The sequence below is a fragment of the Clarias gariepinus genome, chromosome 7 (genome assembly GCF_024256425.1).
Source record: "Clarias gariepinus isolate MV-2021 ecotype Netherlands chromosome 7, CGAR_prim_01v2, whole genome shotgun sequence".
Taxonomy (NCBI): Eukaryota; Metazoa; Chordata; class Actinopteri; order Siluriformes; family Clariidae; genus Clarias; species Clarias gariepinus.
In genome coordinates, this window is record NC_071106.1 from 32,514,299 (window position 1) to 32,532,500 (window position 18,202).

The window sequence follows — 18,202 nt, forward strand, 5'->3', positions numbered from 1 at the left end:
AAACCTTGCATTGTGAGTAATGCGGTTTGCAAGTGTTCCGCTAGACAAGCAAAGATTTTTAATAAATTTTGACTTGGAAAACAAATAAGTCTTGGTTTACGTGTACTGAGTATCATGTATCACGCATATCTTATTGTTTTGACGCCGAGTGTCACATGATCACAACTAAACCAACAGATTTTCTCTCTCTCGTGCTGCGGAATTGTGGATAATCGTCTCCCCTGCTGGGTCTTAGTGCGCGTCTCTTACTGGTATAATTAACATCAGTGCACGCGTATACTGTTTCCTATAACACTGACCACGTGTGTGTGCGTAAAACACATTTTATTTTGTGTCTGTATGCGTGTTTGTACAAGCACGCGTGTAAAGCAAAAGAAAGTCGAGAAAGAAAAAGAAAGAAAGACGTTAAAAATCCATTTTCTCTCTCTGCTCAAGGCTTAGCCTGCTCTTTGCCTGCACACACACACCACACAGACTACTTTCACCTTCACAGACACAAACATCCTTTTCCATGCTTTACACAGAAACACTGCTCTGTCGTGATTCTTTTCAGGTGTGGTGCAGGTTCATTTGTTTTATTTTTTCTTTACAGCAGTGATTCGGTTAGTGTGTCACTCAATCGAGTGTCATTAGAGAGATTTCTTGTTTATTTTTCCGATAAACCAGCGTTTTCGTTGTGTATGCACACGCGTGTGTGAAAAAAGTGGAGGAAGGGTATTTGCGTAAGACGAGAGGTAGAGTTGAGCTTACTTTAGATTCACACACACACACACACACACACACACACACACACACACACACACACACAGCGCCTTCTAATTCAAAGGTCTTTCTTTATACACAGAATGTTCTTATTTCATAAACATATTCATTTATTTTCCAGATATTAAAAAGATGAATTATTGGAATAGAATTCAATGTTTTCCTCTCAGTATATATTTTAAATAAGATCTGATCTGCCTTTTTAATTTCATTTAGTAGAAGAAGAGTTTTGCATGGAATGTGAAAATGGAGATGTTTGTACAGTCCTAAATAAATAGTTAGAGATATTGTTTAGATTGTCAGTTAAAAATGACTTCTACAGTTTCTTTACTAAAAACAATTTAGATAACGTTCCTGCCACCTATTTATTATATTTAGACAATATAATAGACTGTTCATGTAATTTATTATTATTATTATTTAGATTTTTTATTGGATCTTTTGCAAATCTTTACATATTTTCTGGTTTATCAATGATTAGTTATGTACTTCAGTTAATGCCCAGTGCTTCTTGAAGGACTTGAGAAACAGCTGGGATCAGACTGTCCGCATAGTCTCTGAGATGTGTGTCCTGTATTTGAGAGCTTTTATTGAAAATTTCATCTGAAATGTTTCTCATGTGATACATACGGGCAATCTTAGAGTCCACCCAGACAATACCCTTTGTGTATTTCAAAAGGCCATGGACTGTAGCCTGTAACACGGAGCGAGGATCAACAATGGTTTTAAAGTTTTTATACTTATTTATACCATTGTTGGATAGTCTAACAACATGTTCCAAAATGTTTACTCCGGGAACATTCTTCCAGAAGTTTGGTGAATATTTATAGCTTGAATCCTTGATGGAAAGAGGAAAATAATTATTCTCAAATTCAAAGGCACCTATATCTTTGTATTTCTTCTTCAATTCAGGCAGGAGCTCTGTCCAGTTTTTTACATTCATAGGGAGAATAAGTTCATCCAAGTCTTGCAGAGATACATAGCGACTCTGGTACATGTACCGATACACACAGTCATTGAGTGCTGGAATTTGCCCAAAGTAGTGCAGCTGCCCTGATGAAACTGCCTTGTTAAAGCCTCTAGAAACACTGATGTATAATGATATGTCCCAAGGGATAAGCTCCACAAAGTTCTGCTTGACATAGTAATTCAGGACTTTCTGTACATTAGAATCGCAGCTAGTTTTGTAAATAGCTACCTTTTGGACACCGAGTATCTTGAACATCTCCATGGCCTGCACAAGCTCCAGGACATTGTTATAATCAAACATGACAGAAATGCAGACTGCAAACTCATAAGGAAATTTTTCACGCATTTCTTGATTCTTAACAGGTTGTAACGTGTAAATGTCCTGCGAAGATCCATCTTCTTTAACTGGTCGGGAAGTGATAGCCACGTGTGTCGGTTTTGTACATGTTACAGGTACTTGGCAGGTAATATCAGCCGTGCCGTATTCAAATCCGAAGTGGTCAGAACTAATTTCATATGTAGCCTGTACAGATTTGTTTGTTCCATTGCAGCACAGCAAGCAGTGATATTTTGCATTCTCACTTCGAAGCACTATAGCAATTGTATGTATCATTTTCACATTATGGCGGTGCTCTATATAGGAGCCGACCATATATGATTTATGATTGTTCACTTTAATGATTGGATCATTTTTTACTGGAAAACCACAAGCCAGGAGAGATGCTGGCTTCTTCATCCAGTCAGGGTAAAAAGGAGGTGCCTTGTATATATTCAGAGTTTTTTGTTGACTGAGGAGGTAGATTATGTAAATGAGCACAAAAATAATCAAAGGGATAAAAATCTTTTTTGAAAAAGTCCACTGCTTTGAGGAGGCATCTTCTGACCTGTGAAGCATAAAAACAACAATTAAAATCAAGTTGAATTGGCTTTTAATGGCAAGTGTACATTTAGGCATTTGGCAGACGCTCTTATCCAGAGCGACTTACATTTTTTATCTTATTACACATCTGAGCAGTTGAGGGTTAAGGGCCTTGCTCAAGGGCTTAACAGTGGCAACTTGGTGGTTGTGGGGTTTGAACCTGGGATCTTCCGAACCATAGTCCAATGCCTTAACCACTGAGCTACCCCTGAAAAGTGTAGGTAGCACTTTAAATTTAATTTCAATTTATGTGGCTTCAGTCTGATGAGAAATGTATCTGAATCCTGCCTTTCAAATTGCATTCTAGAACAAAAAAAAATTGTGGTTTCAAATCCATGTAAAATTTGACTGCTTGACTGTTTGATCATGATAATACAGTACGTTAATATTAAAAAAATTCTAAAAATATACAAATTCCACTGCAGTTACCAATGGTGGTTTGACAATGGTGGTTTGATGCACAATTAAGGGATAAACCAAACTGAATAAAAATATTTAGCTTTTTTTCCTAAAATTCCAGAAAGCCTGGAAAATTTCCTTTGTACTTGCATTCTCACTTTGATCACCTACAAAAAAAGCATGTAATAATAATGGCATGCAGTGATGTACCTACATGATATGCACAGAAAACTGTGAGTATGAAATTAAATAAACAGGGTAAAACAAGAATGTGCTTTAAGACAGAGAAGTGGAAATTGACAAGGAGAAAAACAGTGCTGTGAATAAATTTGCCACCCATGCCACATGATGTCAAGACCTTGTAGAGATTTTTGGGTCTAGCAGGACAGTATCACAAGTTTATTTGTTATTTTGCCGATCTTGCAACTCAATGTCAACAAAAATATGAAGTGGGAGTGGACAGAAAAGTGTCAGCAGAGCTTTGATCACTTTAAACTTGCATTCGAAACACGCATCATTCTTGGTCAGCCTGATCTATTGCTGCAGTTCAAAGTAAAAACTGACGCCAGTAATGTTGGCCTGGTCATAGTCTTCTCCCAGCAAACTCGTATAAGAGAGTGATTGCATATGCCTCCTGATCACTCAGAGGTGCTGAACACCATTATTCCACTACTATGGAGGAAAAATTCAAATTAAATTCAATTTTTATTTGTCACATACACAGTCATACACAGTACGATATGTACAGTAGTGAAATGCTTACACGACTGCCAGTGACCTTAAAATACAGTATAATAGCTTATACATTCAAAATAAATATGAATAAAAGAAATACATTAAGAATAAAATTAACTAGTAAAATGTGCTGTACAAAAAATATACTGTAATAAAAGAAATACGTTAGAAAATAAGATTAACTAGTGAAATGTACTGTACAAAGTAAAATATACTTTAGAACAGAATGTCAATATAAGAAGAAAATATCAATATAACAGATATAGAAATATAGAAAAGAAAATAGAAATAGAAATTTGTCAAAACAGAAATGTAGAAGTTTTGAAATGGCTGGGGTGTGCAAATATGCATAAAAAGTGACTTCATAAAGTGTCTTATTTAAAGTGATTTGTGCAGTGGTCCACAGATGAAAATATATAAATATGATAAAGTGACTTATTAAAGTTATTTGTGCAGTGGTCCCTAGATGAAAATATAAATATGTAGTGCAAAGTGTGCAGGAATGTGTCCAAAGTGGCCATGGATGCCCAGTCAGTGTTGGGAATTTAAAAAAACGGTATTAGTCCTGTGTTGTGTTGTATTGTGGTTGAGAGACCTTATCGCCTGCGGGAAAAAGCTCCTCCTCAGTCTCTTTGTGTTGGCCTTCAGGAAGCGGAATCACTTCCCAGACTGCAACAGAGAGAACAGTCCATTGTTGGGATGGCTGAGGTCCTTTACTATCTTCCTGGCCTTGGTCCAGCACCGTTTCCTTTAGATCGAGTGCAGGTCAGGGAGCTTGGTGCGGATGATGCGCTCAGCTTTTTCACCACAGTGTTGATGTGACAGGACCATGATAGGTCCTGCGTAATGTGAACACCGAGGTATCGAAAGCTGTCCAACTACTACTGTCTGGTAGTTGCTCTCCTGCTTTTTACAATAGTCCACCATCAGCTCCTTTGTCTTGCTGACGTTTAGGAGGAGGTTGTTCCTCTGGCACCATTTTTCCAGATTTCCAATCTCCTCTAGGTAGGCCGACACATCGTTGTTGGTGATCAGGCCCACCACGGCAGTGTTGTCAGCAATCTTGATGACGGCGATGGAGTTGGTGGTGGCCACGCAGTCATAGGTGTACAAAGAGTACAGCAGAGGGCTCAGAACCCACCCCTGGGGGGCTCCGTGCTGAGAGTGATGGAGCCTGAAACATGTCAGCCCATCTTTACTGCCAGTGGTCTGCCAGTCAGGAAGTTGGGAAACCATTGACCCATACTGTAGATGAGCTGAGTCCCAGGTGCTCCAGCTTGGTGGTGAGTGTGGAGGGAATTATGGTATTAAATGCAGAGCTGTAGTTGATGAAGAGCATTTTCACATAATCCACCCTCTGAGTGTCCAGGTGAGTAAGTGATGTGTGGAGGAGATGTCAGATTGCATTGTCTGTGGAACGGTTTGGGCGGTATGCGAACTGTAGTGGGTCGAGTGTGTCCAGTAGTGAAGAAATAATAAAGTCTCTGACCAGGTGTTCAAAGCACTTCATCACTACTGAGGTGAGGGCTACAGGGCAATAGTCATTGAGAGAAGCAGGATGAGGTTTCCTCTGGACAGGAACAATGATGGACTCTTTAAAGCATGTGGGGATCACCGACTGAGATAAGGAGAGGTTGAATATCTCAGTAAACACAGGTGCTAGCTGGTCTGCGCAGGCTCTGAGGATACGACCTGAGATGCCGTCTGGTCCTGCTGCTTTCCTGGTGTTCACTCCCTTGAAGGCTCTCCTCACATCATGCTCAGAGATGATGAACGTGTTTCCGGTGTTGGTAGTGTCTTCCTGTCTGCAGTCGTTAGCGCCGCTAGCATTAGCATCGCTAGCGTCTTTAGCTGCAGCCTCGAAGCGAGCTTAGAAAGTGTTCAGCTCGTCTGCCAGAATCACACCCGCGTTTACGGATGTTGGTGCTTTATAGTCTGTTATTGTTCTTAGTCCCTGCCACAGGCTCCTAGAGTCAATCTGTTGGAGTTGTGACTCTAGTTTCCTTCCGTAGCGCTGCTTCGCCTCTTTCACCGCCTTCCAGACGTTATATGACGCAGCCATATACGGTTCAATGTCCCCCGACGCAAGTCCCGTGTTGTTTATCCACCCACAGCTTCTGGTTGGGAAACTTCCTGATAGTCTTTTTCTCCACTGTATCATCCGCTAGTTTCCTGATGAATCCCACAACCGCTTCCGTAAACACGCTGACGTCATCTGAGCTGTTTCGGGACATGTCCCAGTCTGTGTCATCAAGTGCGTCCTGTAATGCGGCCACCGATTGGTCCGTCCAGCGCGCGACCTCCCTCTGAACCTCTAAATGCCAAGAAGTGTGTCTTGACATGTATACAGATCATAGTGCACTGTCATGGGCATTCAATTGTCCAAAAAAAAGTTCTAGACTGACCAGATAGAAGTTAAGCTTACAACATTTTAGCTTTAAATGTACACAACCAAAAGGGATGTATGAGTATGGTTCCTGAGCTGTAGAGCCTAAACCCCATCCAGTGATGGCTACTGTTATAAGAGACCATTCCATCAAGGGCATGAGATACCAGTCTCGCTGGCCGAGATATCACATGCACAACATCAGGGTCCATTACCCCATAATATTCTAGCTAAAGAATGTTATAACAACAGGGGATCAGACCACATTAGTTGAAAAGTTATACAAGATATACTTTATAGGACAGTCCTTGTCAAAAATGTTGGCCTGAGATATGAACTCATAGTGCCCTACGATATGAGTCCACCCTGCATTCAATGTTTTCTTGGCAGCCCTCATAGTGGTCAGTAACAGTACATTGCTGCGGGTCGTGGAAATGGCTTGGTAACCCTTAGAGAGTGTGCCATGTGTACTGTAAACACTACCCAGCATGAAACCATGGAGCGAACTCCAGCTAAGTTGGCTCTGGAAAGACAGCTAAAAGACATTTTGGAGAGGTTTATACAGTACATCAATCTCCAGCCTCAGACCTCAAGCAACCTATATATTGCCTTTCCTAATGGCAACAACAATATGCACAGCATGTGCAAGATGCAGTTGCGCTAGGTATTAGAACACCCACAGGAGAGTGGTGCTGGGTCAGAACACAGCCCAGTCCAAGAAAATCGGGATTAGCTCCAAAATAGACAGGGCCAGCTAGAGTAGTGAAAATGTTGGGTTCTGTAAAGTACATGGTTAGATGACAAGGATAAGATGGACACTTTACATGTGGAAAATATTAAATTGTATATTAAGACAAATATTGCCGGGGCTCGCTAGTGGTTGGATCTGTGTTGCTTTCACATAAAAGGTGTGTTAAATAAAAATGTATGTGGTTACAATAAGTGAGTGCTCCATATTGTATAAAATGTCCTTAAAGTAAAAAAGCAGAATACAATTTAAATTAGTTTGGAGTGTTATCACCAACAGTGTTATTGTCTCTGTTGTGGGAGCTTTATTTGTAAAACACAGCACCTCCTATGAGAGAAATAAAAATGATGTAAGTGGTGTCCAGTAAGATGTCTGCTCAGAAAATGCTGATTCTGCACTTCTGACCTGTTTTACCTTTACGCTTCCCTTGGCCAAAACCTTTTTTTAAATGCAGTCTTTGTGGTTAAAATTGCAATATGAAGTCTTTACAGAGCATAAGTAACAGAAACATCTCAATATCAACTGTTCAAAGGAGATTAATGCATTTTTTGGACACCTTCAGCATTCCTTTAAAATGTAGAAAGAAAAAAAAACTTTTGAACAGTAGTGTATATATATATATAGAGAGAGAGAGAGAGAGAGTATGACTTAAGGTGTTTTCTGTGAAATACCTGGATTCCAGTGGATCCTTTGGGTGCTGTAAGTTGTGTGGTGGGGCCACATCCCTGTACATAATTGATAATCAATGTTAATGTTATGTGGTGTTAATAGTATGGGTGATCATTCTGTAACATACCAGTGCTTGTTCTTACATTACTGATGTGGACAAAATATCATCTAAATAAAAGAGAAATAAATTTAGACCCAGAGTGTGCAACATTTTCCTATACTCCAGTCTATTTACAATGATCAACACCTCATTATAACTGTAGGTATGTGTTACTTGTCTAGACTTTTCCTTATTTCAAGATGAAATGTTTAAACTTGTAAAACTGTTCTAGCAATTGTAATACTCCGTATACTTTGTTGTAATGAGACAGCTGCTTGGCATCATATCTAATTTACTTATCATTTATAAGACTAAAAAAATAAGTATAAAAGCACCAGTAGTAATCCTTACACTTTTCACAGCATCAATATTTTGGTATTCAGTTAAAAGTATTTTAATATTGTTTACGTGGTGCTGTATGGAGAGCCGCTCCCCGAGATGTTTAGATGATTAAAAGAGCACTGACGCAGGACTTTAGAGTCTCAGTGAAATAGAAGGTGGTGAGAGTGCTTATAAAAGGTAAGCGAAGACCTTCCCGTTTCTACGCTAGATGAGGATTTATAAGAGAAAGAGTTTGTATGTTTTTTTATGTACTTTATACTTAACCTAAGAGCGCACGCCAAACCGATGCGTGTCGCTCTCTCTCTCGACGGCGTCTTAAGGAGACAAAGGCTGGATCTTTGCCTCTGTCTTTTTCTGTGCACTTTGTATTTTGTTTTTTTGGCTTTGTCTTTGTCCCGGCTACCTTACCAGTGCTACCTAAATGATTGCACCAAGTGCCAAAGTATCAGGAACCTTAAATAAACATGCCGCCAGGTGCGGCATGTTTACACTAATTGCAGGATTGCCTGGCTACTGTGTGTATAAATGGCAGTACCTCTGCCTGTCTAGAACGCCCTACAGATCTGCCCGTTTTGAACAATTTATGAGCGATTCTGCCCCTTACGTGACCTGCATCATTAAAAAAAAAATTTGCATACCAACTAGGCCTAATTTATATAATAGCAGACTATATTTTATGGAGTCAGATCATTTTATTAAATCCCAATTAAATGTCACACAATTCACAATTGTATTTATTAATCCACATATAAATGTAAGGATATTCACATCTCCTATTTTGCAATTACATTTATTTTCCGTCTGATTAATCTGTATCTACAAGCCACTCACCATTTGTGAACATCCCTGCAATTGTTTGTTGACTTTTGACCCTTCTCTAACATAATTAACCTGTGGTTAATTTTGCCTAACTATCACACTGGGCAGATGTAATGCATGTAATCCATATTCAATCATACCCTCAAATTTCTGTCTCTAGGGATTTCTGTCTCTCATTCCACTAAGCCGAATTTGCTCCCAAATTGGGAGCAAATTCTAACTGCTAACTGTCACGATAGTAAAGGAGGTAAAGAAATGCAAGTGCAGATCAGCGTTGATTTATTTAAAAGACAATCCAAAACATGAAGCTGAATCAAGGTCAAAAACATGCAAGTGTTGTGTGAGACGCAATCAGTATGTCAAGGACAAAAGCAATAATCAAAATAAAAAAACAAGCAGTCAAAATCAAGATGTCACAAATAAAAAACTGCTTGGTAAAGTCAGACAAGAGCTGAAATATTACTGAACACAGGTGTTGCCGGTTAGTAATCAGGAGACCCTGAGCGGAGGAAAGAGTATTGTTGGGAGTTGTAGTCCGTGTTCTTCATATTTGTACGCTGAATGGCAGTCTGGGAAATTGAGTTTCTTGATGGACGCCTTCTTAGGGCGTCCTCTGGAACGGGGAGCGGGACGTTCTGGATATCTTGTGTGATATTCTTGGCAGAGAGCAGGATGAAGAACATCTTGTGAAGGAATCCATGAATTTTCTTCAGGTCCATATCCCTTCTATCCGATTAATTACTCCAGCTTACCATCCCTTCTTCTTGAATTCAAAATGTTCTAGATCTGGTATGTTGGTTAACCATCAATGAGCATTGGTTCAGGCGGTGAGTTGAGTGGATTGTCGGTGACCAAGAGGCCAGTAATTACAGGTTTCTGACAAGACACATGGAAAGACACATGGTACAATTCTGCAGTGACGAGGAAGTTCTAGCTTATATGTTACCTCATTGACTTGACTTATGATTTCATATGGCCATTGGTCATATACTTGCCATTGAGCTTTTTACAACCTGGTACATTCTGTGTGGAGAGCCAGACTCGAGCTCCAGGTTGATATTGGGGTGTCTCTCTTCTATGACAGTCAGCGAAACGCTTGTTTTGCATGCCACTTGTTCCAGCCGTCTGTGTGCTCTCCCACACTGGAACCATTATAGGAAAAGCTGTAGGACAAGCATTCCATGGTAACAAGGGGGTTGATATCCCAGAACACACTGGAATGGGGTTAGCTGTGTGGCAGAGTGGCAAAGTGAGTTCTCGACAAGCCCAAGGAAGAAACTGGGACCAATCCCTTTGATTTTTAAAACAGTAGGTTCTTAAGAAAATGCCTTCCTCCTGATTTGCTCTTTCCACTTGACTATTGGATTGTGAGTGATAACCTGATGTGAGATTCACAGAGATACCCAGAGACTTAAATAAGAGCTCTGCTGTCTTGAATGCAGTCAGTAACCGTGACAATAGCACAAGGCACAATGATTTTGAGAAGCATTTTTACTATTTTAGTCTATTTTTACTATTATAGTGGTCTTTCCTTGGGATTCAGGATGGTCAATGATGAAATCAATCACCAAATGTGACCAGGGATGTTGCGGTGTGAGCATCAGCATAAGTTTACTGGCCGAAACTGAAGTGAAAAAGAATCAGCTTTGGTGTTCTTAGATCCTGGGCTGTATGAGAGACTAAATTTAAATCAAGTAAAAAAAAAAAACAACATTTCCCAGCAACCCTGACGTGGATTGAGTCTCTTTGCTGTTTTAAGGTATTCCAGGTTCTTGTGGTCAGTCAGTATCATGAAGGGATGGGTGGCTCCTTCAATTCAGTGTCGCCACTCCTCTAGAGCCAGTTTCACTGGTACTAGTTGTTCCCTGTTGCCCACATCATAATTTTATTCAGATGTACTGTAGTGAGTTTCTTGGAGAAAAGGGCCAGAGGGTGCATCTTGGGTCTATCTCCAAATCGCTGAGATATTGTAAAACTCCAGATTCAGAAGCATCTACTTCAACAATAAAAGGTTTGGTAGGGTCAGGGTGTTTCAAGATTGGAGCTGTAGTGAAAGCAGTCTTGAGCTTTTGAAAGGCCTCTTCAGCAGCATGATTCCATGTTAAGCGTTTTGAACCTTTCTTAAGGAGGGCAGTGAGTGGGCATGCTATTGAGCAAAGTTCTGAATAAATCTATGGTAAAAATTAGCAAAGCCTAAAACGTTGTAATTCCTTGACTGTTTTTGGAGTGGGCCATTCTGTGACTGCCATGATCTTACTCTGATCCGAGGCCATTCCATTAGAACTTGTGATATAGCCCAGGAATGAAACATATATGACATGAAATTCATATTTTTTCAGTTTAATGTAGAATTGATTCTCCAGTAGCCGTGCCAATAGTGCAATAATGATAAAGTGTCCCAGCATGTCCCTCAGTATGTCGTTAATCAAACACTGAATATGGCATCATACAGTACTCAAAATGGCCGGAGGTGGTGCTGAACGCTGTCTTCCATTCATCACATTTTCTAATGCATACCAGATTGTAGGCACTGCACAGATCTAGTTTAGTAAGCATCGTAGCAGTGTGCAGTTGTTTAAGGGCAGATGGGACCAGAGGCCATGGATATGGGTACTTTACTGTGATCCGATTAAGTCCACTATAATTATTCATATAATTATATAATTAATACAGGGTCTGAGTGCCCCCCCTCCTCTTATAAAGGAAAAATCCAGCTGAAGCATGTGATGTAGAAGGACGAATATAACCTTGCTGTATTTATCCATGGCTGCTTGTTCAGTCGATGGCAGAGGATAAATCCAATTTCATGAAGGAGATGTACCTGGCAGCAGGTCGATACCACAATTACAGTCTCGATGTGGAGGAAGACAACTTTCTTTGGTCTTGCTAAACGCCTCCCTGTATCTCATATAAATTGGAGGGATTGCAACTGTGGTAGATTGTTTGGGGTTCTCAATCGTAGTTCTGGCCAACTGCAAGACTGGACATGGCAGAAGAGGGACCACTTTGTAATGGTCCTTTGACACCAGAAAAACTGATGGTCATAAAGCTGCATCCAGGGGTATCCAAGAATCATCTGCTGTTTAGCCATTACCATCACCAGAAATGATATAGATTTAATATGCAAGGCACCAACTTGTAGTTTTAAGGGTGTTAATTTATTTACAATTCCAGCCCCATTGGGCCATAACTAGCTTGAATACACACAGGTTGCTGTAGTGGTAGCGTGAGAATGTTGTAGCGAACGACGGTAGCATAATCAATGAGTTTCTGCTGCTCCTGAGTCAATGTGAGAGAGAAGAGAAACTGAATGTTTTATAATATCTTTGAGGCTTAATGATTCATGGAGAATAAACTGGGAAGAACTCACTGGGGTCTTGATTTGTACCAAGGCTGCCCCCACATACGGCAGCTGATCTAGCTGAAGGGAACAGCATGTTACCTGATGATTTGGATGACTACAGTAGCTGAGACATTCCTTATTTTGCCTTTTCCCTTCAGCAGCATGAATGTTAGCTTCGCATGGCTTACTTGAGGGGTTCTGCTGATCTGATGTGGGTACCCCCTTTGATGTAGCTGACTGCTCTGGATCAAGTGATTAAGACGGATGGTCATCTCAATGATTGACTCAAGAGATACAGTACTTGATCATTGTGGCAAGCCAGTTCAGTGAGTAAATTTAGTTTCACACCTCGGAGAAAAGCTGCTTGTAATGCAGGTTTCACTTTCCGCCGCCAATGTCAGGAATTCCAAAGCATATTCTGCAGCTCATTTCTTGCATTGTTTTAAATTCATCAGCTGCTCCCCAATTTTCTTTCCAGCAACAACAAAGGAAAAAACTGATTGAGTGAGAACCTCCAAACAGGTACTTATCTCCTTTAAACGCTGAGATGTTACTTCTGCTGCATTTATGATAGAGGCAAAGTATTCTGTCACAATAGTAAAGAAGGTAAAAAATGCAAGTGCAGATCAAGGTTGGTTTATTTAACAGACAATCTAAAACATGAAGCTGAATCAAGGTTTTTTAACCATGCAAGGGTCCGGCGAGAAGCAATCAGTGTGTCAAGGGCAAAAGCAATAATCTGTACAACTCCTAAAGAAAATTTGGTTAAGGCTAGCATGGTGGCATAATGGTTAGCGTTGTCACCATGCGTCTCCAGGGTTGAGTGAAGTTTGCCTGTTCTCTGAGCGCGTGACGCTACTTTGCTTCCCCCCATTATAGGCTGATTTGTGTGTACAGATTATCCATAGAGGTTGTAGTCCTCAGCCACGTATTTTTCACATACAGCAATGATCGCTTGTCATTCTGAACAGAAATCAACTATGATGAAAGTTTAAGGTAGATTTTTATTAAAAAAGGATGCTGTCCCTTTAAATAGGACAGTTGGCCAGAGTGTGTGAGTCATCAGATTGATCTGATCATAGTGCAACTCAACATTGCCCCCCTTTTTGCCCCTACAGTCTTGGCCTAGACAAGAAATGTGTACAGAGTGAATATGTCAAATAATCTTTCCAATATACAGTATATGTTATATACAATTAAAATATCATCTTTATTTAGTTAATTAATAATTGATCTGGTATACTTCATTAATTATTATTATATTATACCTGGCTCAATACAAAATTTAGCTTAGCTTAATCAGTTGTTTTATACATACAGTATCTATTTATTTACTTATCTGTGCCTGCAACTTATATGTGTTTTTATGTGTTACAGTGAAGTGCACGACAAAACAATTAGTAATAAATATTTTATGGCACCATGTTATGTTTAATTTGGCATTAAAAATAGTAAGAACTTAAAGACAACTTAAAAATTTTATATTTTTTATAAACCATTTTATTTTATTGTTTGCAGTTGAAAAAAGAAAGAAAGATAGAAATTTAGCTCAATGTTAAAATCTTTAAAGCATTGGCATGTATAACTTTAATCATTGAATGCTGAAAAATCAGGCTATCAAGTGCAAAGTACATTGCTGTAATAAATAAATAAATAATGAAATAAGCAAGCTACTCATATATTTATAGGAACTTGTATATTTACTTATAAATAAAAATCATATTTGTGTGTTAGCTTTAATAGTAACTAGTCGAGTCAAAACATTAAAGTTAGTAATATTAAAAAGTAAAAACCTGTTACCTTTTGAGTGTTTGCGTGTCCATCTTCTCTTGGACCCGTGCCCATATACACAAAGGACACAGACGTGTCCCGTCACCAGAGGTAGAAAGAGTAATACATTTTTTTTACTTAAGTAAAAGTACTGTTACTTTAGTAAACTTTTACTAAAGTACAAGTAAAGTTACTCTTATACAGATAAAAATCTACTCAAGTAAAAGTAAAAAGTAGCTCATTAAAAATTTACTCAGAGAAAAATTAGTTGTGAGTTACTTTTTTTATAAGAATTTGTTGGCATTCACTTTCAGCTGTGTCTGCATAACTGGCGTTTGTTTTGTCCGTCTCCATCGTTCTTATGAATTTGTGTGAATGCGTGTTTTTTCTCCATGGCCATCAATCAATCAGTGCAGTGGTTTCCGGGGTGCAATTTTTTTCCCTTTCCCGTTGTATTATTTGTATTATTTTTTTATTTTCATTCATTTATTTTTTACTCAGTAGCGAATATGATTTAAAATGTAGTGAAGTACAATACTTTAAACAAAACATACTTAAGTAAAAGTAAAATTACAGATTTAAAAAAAGAAGAAGTACACAAAAAAATCTACTTAATTACAGTAATGCGAGTAAATGTAATTCATTACTTTCCACCTCTGCCCGTCACTGTCTCACAATGTAGGGCCTTTATTTTTTTACTTGTTTGTCTTGTAAAGGCTTTTAACCATATCAACTACAACATTAGTGAGCACTTCTGCTTTGCTGAGATAATCCATCCCACCTCACAGGTGTGCCACATCAAGATGCTGATCTGACATCATGAGTAGTGCACAGGTGTACCTTATACTGCCCACAATAAACAGGACAGGACAGATTGACATTTTTAGATTAACAAAAGTTATATAGGTCAATTTAAGCTACACTAGGTCTTCTTTTGGATCACACTACACTGGCCAGCCTTCACTTCCCATGTGCATCAGTGAGCCTTGGCCACCTATGCCCCTTTTTTCAGTTTTCCTTCCTTGGAACAATTTTGGTATGTCCTGACTGCAGCCTGGGAACATAAGAGGTGAAGAGTTTTTCTAACCTAGTTGTCTAGCCATTACATACTGTACAACCGGGCCCTTTTTACAGTAGAATCATTTTTAATATCTTACTACAATGGTGGTTAAAGGTGGGTAGGATATATTAAGCGGCAAGTGAACCTTTTTTCCTGAAGTTGATGAGTTGGCAAGAATAAAGATTTGATTGTGTTGTCAAGAGCCAAATTGTGAAGCTACAGGATTGGATCAAAAGGGGAAACCTACCCAATATTAGGCAGGTGTTCATAATGTTATGACTGACCTATATGTAAATCAAAACTCCATATGCAAAAGTCTATACACCAAATAAAAAAGCAGCCTTCAGGCTCATCCCTCTGTGAAAAAGGTACACAAAATGCATCTCCCACTTATTTACATCCAGTAATAAATGCATTTTTCCCCCTCATTTGACTTCTATTTCTGCTGTTTTTCTACTTTAGATATAGAGATGTTCATCTGCTTGAGTACTCTGAGTGGGAATGAAAAACAGAAGTTTACCATCCCAGCCCAACATACAATCCTCGGGGGTTGTTAAATCTAGTTAAATAGTGATGGTATTTAAACCTTTACTAGATATTGATAGACATGCCTAAGATATTGAGAGCATCCTAACCAACTCTGTCACAGTCTGTTATGATTGCTCTACGGTCACCAAAGGAGAGCTGGCTCGTTAGTAAACGTGAAAGTGCTGCAGGAGCTTGTGCAGTCGTTCATGGCTGTCTTTAACGCGAGATCAACAAGCTGCATTTGGTTCTATGCCTTTGGCAGACCTGGGGCACATTACATCACTCCGCTGCCACTCTTCCACAATGTTTGCATCCACTGCACAACTCTTTGCTTTATCTCCTCGAGCTAATACTCGAGGATGGGAGAGTCTCCTGGGAACTACCCACAGGAGGAACTAATGCACCTGGACAGAAAACGCATCATGGTGGGGGAGCGGTGATGGCACTGGCTGGAAGGGGCCTGTTTGCTCAAGGACTGGCCAGAAAAAGGTGGAGCCCTTTAGTATGACTGTTCAACTTACATGTTCAACTTGTATGAGTCACGGCACGCCAGGTCATGCCTCTGTCTGTCATGGTCACCTGCGCTTCTGTTTTATACTTCATTCCATTTGTTCCTTTTTTGTCGCTTTAGGCACCGCTTCAAGCACACCTGTTTTGCCCAGTATTCCAGCAATCTTGTCTGCCTCAGTTTTCGGATCTTACCCCAGGCTTTGTTTTATAGACCACACTCAAGATTCTGGATTTTTTCTTTTTGCACAAAAGCTCTGATAAAAGATTTAAGTTTTAAGACCAGATTTAAAATCATCTGTAAACTGTCTGTGGCAACCTCAGATACTCTGGAAGAGCATTCCCAATTTCAGAAGATGTACTGAGACAAAGCAGAGGTTGAATGTAGATGTATGTGAAGTAATAAGTTTTTTAAGTAAGGGAGGGGCATCCCCATAGATGTACAAAACCTTGTATTCAATTCTGAATAAATTGAACTGACAGTCCATTTTTAACCCTGAGGTTAATAACAGATGTTGACAACATGATATTCTGTCCAGAAAAGGTGATAATAGGGATGTTAGATGTCCTAACCTGGTGTGAGGTGCCTACTAAAGCAACTTCAGTCTTAAAACTGTTCAGCTGCTTGAAATTTTGCTTAATTTCTGACTTCATCTCCTCCAAACAGATGGTTACAGCGGATGAAGGCAGCGTAAATGAGGTGGTTGATTTTATCCTGAGGTAAAGCTGAGTATAATCAGTATAGCAACGAAATAAAATTTCAGGCCGGCTGATGACACAGCCCAGAGGAAGCATATATAATATGGGGCTGAGCACTGAGCTCTGAGGAACACCACAAGTAACACTGTGTGTAACGAATTTAGCATCTCCCAGGGAAACATGCTATGTTCTTCAGCAAGATAAGATGAAAACTTGTTGTGAACAGAGTCAGAAAAACCTACAGTATGCCGTAATCTGTAAAGAAAAAGTGTTTTGATCAACAGTATCAATGGCAGAAGTCAAGTCCAACAGGATGAGAAGTGACCCAGCATCCAGCCCGCATCACCCGACATCAGCAGGTCCTTTGTGACTCAACAGGGCGCAAACCAGACTAAAACAAATAATTTTTTGAAGCTGTGCAGCAACAACTTTTTTTTTCAGAACGTTTAAAAGGATAGGGAGGTTAGTAATGGGCCTGTAGTTTTCAAGTACTTCCGGATATAAGGCGGATTTTTAAAGAAGTATTTTTGCTGTTGTGGGGGAACAAGGGAGTGACAGCTCCATTGAAAGGACCTTGTGGTCAGACACACCCAGATCATACACGAAACGTTTGCTAATAGGGTCAGAATTTGTAATAACCAGATCCAAAGTATGCCCTCTGAAATGGAAGGTAGAAGGCAGGAGGTTGTGTCTACATGAATATTAAAGTATAACAGAGTATAATACTGTTGGAAGAAGTGGTAGAGAAAGATGTAAGAAAATCATGGATCTCTGCAGGGTATCTGCAGGTTTCTACGAGATAGATTTAAGACTTTTTAAGACCTTTTTAATACCGTACAGAATGAAATTTAAGACCAATTTTGTAGTAACAAATTTGCAAACACCACACAACACAACCAATTAAACTCTTTATTGATTTACAGAAAGAGTGAAACAAAATTGCAAAATATTCTTTGCACTGACTAATCATTAGGAATAATATTGACAGCCATGGGCTTATGAAGATTTCAAACAAACACTGCACAGCAGTAAGTACACTGCATGCCATTAACCTGAACATTTGTTTTTTACTGTATTGATCTCAGTTCTTTGCCCTTCGCCTCCAACTCGGTCTCAATTTGCTGTAATTCACTTGTTTTTTCTTTATACCTCTTCCTCAGTGTGTTCGATTTTGTAATGAGCTGTGCCATCAAGGTGCCAGTTTTTCCTTCAGCTTCTTCTGCAAGCTGATCCGCATCCCTCTGCAGGCTCATAGATACCTGGACCAGAATTTTCTTTTTCTTTTTCAGGTGCTCAATGTTTTCTTCTAAAGATTTCCGTTTCTGTGCCTGGACATCTGTAATTTTCTTAGCCTTCTGCTGATCCAGGTGCATTCTATATCTAGACCTGGCAGATGCAGCTGAGGCCAGTAACTCTTTAGAAATAGGCACATTGAGGAGCCCTCCAC

The 18,202-nt window shown here is 39.5% G+C and overlaps 2 protein-coding genes across 2 annotated transcripts in view; both read right to left on the reverse strand.

The window, feature by feature from the left end:
* Positions 1–1,202: 1,202 nt before the first annotated feature.
* On the reverse strand, positions 1,203–14,076 carry LOC128528256 (uncharacterized). Its single transcript, XM_053501017.1, has 3 exons — positions 13,992–14,076; positions 7,590–7,643; positions 1,203–2,615 (listed from the first exon to the last, which is right to left on the reverse strand). Exons 1-3 carry the CDS (start codon positions 14,012–14,014, stop codon positions 1,253–1,255), a joined length of 1,440 nt encoding a protein of 479 aa, XP_053356992.1. The 5' UTR covers positions 14,015–14,076; the 3' UTR covers positions 1,203–1,252.
* A 3,746-nt stretch (positions 14,077–17,822) lies between these two features.
* Positions 17,823–18,202, reverse strand: part of LOC128527660 (uncharacterized) — a 3,745-nt gene continuing 3,365 nt past the window's right edge. The window contains exon 5 of the mRNA XM_053500122.1: positions 17,823–18,202. This exon is cut by the window's right edge and continues 279 nt beyond it. Within this exon, the coding sequence (XP_053356097.1) occupies positions 17,823–18,202 (380 nt within the window).

Bases quoted from the DNA above. Each gene is read 5' to 3' on its own strand.
- LOC128528256 (XM_053501017.1), bottom strand. From the start codon at position 14,014: ATGGACACGCAAACACTCAAAAG. The intron at 7,644-13,991 runs GTAACAGGTTTT...AATTATGTACAG, and splicing joins GACACGCAAACACTCAAAAG to GGATGTGGCCCCACCACACA. The intron at 2,616-7,589 runs GTATTTCACAGA...TATGCTTCACAG, and splicing joins AAGGATCCACTGGAATCCAG to GTCAGAAGATGCCTCCTCAA.